Below are 3,217 nucleotides of genomic sequence, written 5' to 3'. Positions count from 1 at the left end.
ATACAAAGTCCAACTAAATCTAGAAAAGTCATAGTAAAAACATACATGCAGAAAGACAATCACATGCAAAGTCTACCTAAATCTAAAAAATCATAGTAAAAAAAGAAACAGATAGATAGTCATACGACCACATAGACATACATGCAGAAAGACAATCATATGCAAAATCCACCTAAATCTAGAAAACCTAAGCGATTACAGAGAAAGTTTAAATTAGGAGTTATGCTTCGTCATTTCTCCTTCTTAGTATATAAAAGATACAAAAATGTAATAGACATAACGTGTAAAGTAGTTAAACGAGTCGTATTCATCTTTGATAGAGTGTGCTAACCGCCTGTTAAACAAGATAAGCCCTGTTTTGAAAGCCTTACAAGCAAGCAATTAACCGCACGATACTCTCTAGATCCCCTGTACGGCAAACTCTCAGAAAAAAAGAAACCGTTTCTTCCAATGTCAGTTAGTTACACATTTCAATGGAAACTTTTCACAAACAGGTGGTGCTCGTCACAGGGTGCTCTTCTGGCGGCATCGGTAACGCTCTCTCCCGCGCTTTTGCGGCCAAAAACTGTCTCGTAGTCGCCACGGCTCGCTCAGTTTCATCTATGGCTGAATTCAGCGATAATCCTGATCTCTACTTTCTTCAGGAGCTTGATGTGTTATCGGATCAGAGCGTTCGAGAGGTTGTCTCGAATGTTATCGATAAGTTTGGACGGATTGATGTTGTTGTTAATAATGCTGGTGTTCAGTGTATTGGTCCTCTTGCAGAAGTTCCGTTTTCTTCGATTGAGAATACTTTCAACACGAATGTTTACGGTATCATCTGTTACTTGTGTTTATGTGGCGCAGCTTCTTGATTGTTTATCTGTCGCTTGTTTGTAATTGGTTGTTTCAAAATATTTTATAATAAACTGATTAAAAATAAAAAAGTTAAAATTTGACGTTTATATAACGGTTAACTTGTTAAAAAGACAAATTTCATTAGTTATGTGACCCGACTTGTCTCAAACTGAAAATTCGGACGCCAATTAAGTGAGATTTGACCATTGAAAAAAAACCGACCCCGGTGAAAAAAAAGTTCTTGGGTCCGTCACTGTGTGTCACAACGTTGTTCATAGAGAACATTAGTTTATAATATGTTATGTTTTTACTTATTGTGACAACTGCTACTAGTTTGGGTTAAAATGCTTGTTCTTATCTTATTTGCTTGACCTTTTTAGTGTTTTAATTATTGAAATAGATACTTTTTTGGGGCTGAATTTAGGTTCCATGAGGCTGATCCAAGCAGTTGTCCCTCACATGGTATCAAGAAAGAAAGGAAAGATTGTGAACATTGGAAGTGTGACTGCCCTGGCACCTGGACCATGGTCAGGTGTCTACGCTGCATCTAAAGCTGCTTTACACGCGCTAACTGACACACTAAGGTTTGTTACTCGACCTTAGGGGTATAAATGAGCCAGCCGAGCTTGAGCTCGCTTAGGCTCGAGCTCAACTCGTTTAACTTGCAAGAGCTCAAGCTCAAGTTTAGTGCGTTTTCTTAAGCTCGTTTATTGTTTATTAATAAATATAGTTACATTTATAACTTTTTTATTTATAATTATAATTGTTTTTTATTTATATATATAATTATAGTTTTTTTATAAATAACATGGTATTTATTATCTAGTGTCTCTCATGATTTTATATATAACAATAGTTATTACATAAATATATATTTAATATATTGAATAAAAGTTATATATAGGCTCGTTTAGGCTCGCGAGACGGCTGGAGCTTTTAGCGAGCCTATCTTGAGTAGCTTATGAATGACTAGGCTTGTTTACGCTCTACTCGACAGGGGCAAACCCATGGTATAACCATGGGGTCAACCACCCTCCATGAAAATAAAATTAGTGTATTAATTTACGCTAAAATCCTAATCACCCACCACAAACGTAGAAAAATAAACTAATAGTTTGCCTAAACATGTTAACCTAAAAACAGTACCTAAATCATCCTAATTCATTAATCATTAGTAAATGGGTTCAAACTTTCCACCATTAATGAATAATGACTAATCAGCTTCTGAAATGCACAGGGTGGAACTGAAGCCGTTTGGTATCGATGTAATTAACATTGTGCCTGGATCCGTAAAAACGAACTTAGGAAATACAGCTGTAGCCAGCTACAACAAGATGCCAGAATGGAAAATGTACAAGAAATACGAAGGCGCAATCAAAGAGCGCGCGTATTTTTCACAAGGTTCAAAAGCAATTTCGCCAGACGAGTTTGCAAACAAGACAGTGGCTGCAATCCTGAAAGAAGACCCCCCTTCTTGGTTCTCTTTGGGGCAGTTTTCCACTATAGCGGCTATTATGTACCATATGCCTATATTTGTTAAGGATTTCCTTTACAAAATGGCCATGATGAAATGTTAGTTTATATATCTGTAACTTGTTCAACTACCACATGCTTGTACGTTGTTGAAAATATTGGTTATCGTCATTTCAACCCGTTTAGATACAATGGTTGATTTAGGTTATGTTTTATCTATAATGGGTATCCGAATTGAGTTGGAGGTTTTACTAAAAAGAACAGATAAACGTATACAATCACTGATGGACTTTCGCAGTGTTTTGGCCAGATTTTGTAGTCAAAAGGATATGATGTCGGGTTTGAAAGGTGTTAAGGTTGACCCATCATGTACCCTGTTTGGTTTTCTTGTGGTTTGACTATGACTGAGTACCCGATTTGGGTTATTCAATTAATTTAAATGCAGTTCCTCCAACCCAAGAAACATAAGGGTTTCCGTAACCGGCTAGTTTAAGAGCTAGTTCATAGTTCTGTTATGATGGTTTAGCACTAAATCGTCCAGACCAAAGCAAGTCGGCTAGTTTAAGATCTAATTCATAGTTCTGTTATGATGGTTTAGCACTAAATCGTCCAGACCAAAGCAAGTCTGCTAGTTTAAGATCTAATTCATAGTTCTAGTATGATGGTTTACCGGTTTAGTGGTTCGGTTTTATATGGAACTTGAAACTAAACCAGTTGTTTAAGCTTAGTTATTTATATACTTTTTTTTTTCAATGTGTTCAGTAATAACAAAAACATCGGATTCAAACCGTTAAACCAACAAAACAATATCATTGGTTAGTCTGGCCAACCCACTCAATCCGTAGTTCACAGTTTGGCCAGAATTTTGACAAAATCAACCGAAAGAAACCGTGCAACCATATCGTTT

The 3,217-nt window shown here is 36.5% G+C and overlaps 1 protein-coding gene across 1 annotated transcript; it reads left to right on the top strand.

The window, feature by feature from the left end:
- The first annotated feature begins 330 nt into the window (after window positions 1-330).
- On the top strand, window positions 331-2,529 carry LOC110903684 (short-chain dehydrogenase RED1). The gene is made up of 3 exons (XM_022149463.2): window positions 331-813; window positions 1,262-1,421; window positions 2,075-2,529. Exons 1-3 carry the CDS (start codon window positions 474-476, stop codon window positions 2,412-2,414), a joined length of 840 nt encoding a protein of 279 aa, XP_022005155.1. The 5' UTR covers window positions 331-473; the 3' UTR covers window positions 2,415-2,529.
- The last annotated feature ends 688 nt before the right edge of the window (window positions 2,530-3,217 follow it).

The sequence above is a fragment of the Helianthus annuus genome, chromosome 14 (genome assembly GCF_002127325.2).
Source record: "Helianthus annuus cultivar XRQ/B chromosome 14, HanXRQr2.0-SUNRISE, whole genome shotgun sequence".
Classification (NCBI taxonomy): domain Eukaryota; kingdom Viridiplantae; phylum Streptophyta; class Magnoliopsida; order Asterales; family Asteraceae; genus Helianthus; species Helianthus annuus.
The sequence above is the reverse complement of the archived record's forward strand: the minus strand, read 5'-3'. Positions and strand labels throughout refer to the sequence as shown.

Bases quoted from the DNA above. Each gene is read 5' to 3' on its own strand.
- LOC110903684 (XM_022149463.2), top strand. From the start codon at position 474: ATGGAAACTTTTCACAAACAGGTGGTGCTCGTCACAGGGTGCTCTTCT. The intron at 814-1,261 runs GTATCATCTGTT...GGCTGAATTTAG, and splicing joins TTTCAACACGAATGTTTACG to GTTCCATGAGGCTGATCCAA. The intron at 1,422-2,074 runs GTTTGTTACTCG...TGAAATGCACAG, and splicing joins GCGCTAACTGACACACTAAG to GGTGGAACTGAAGCCGTTTG.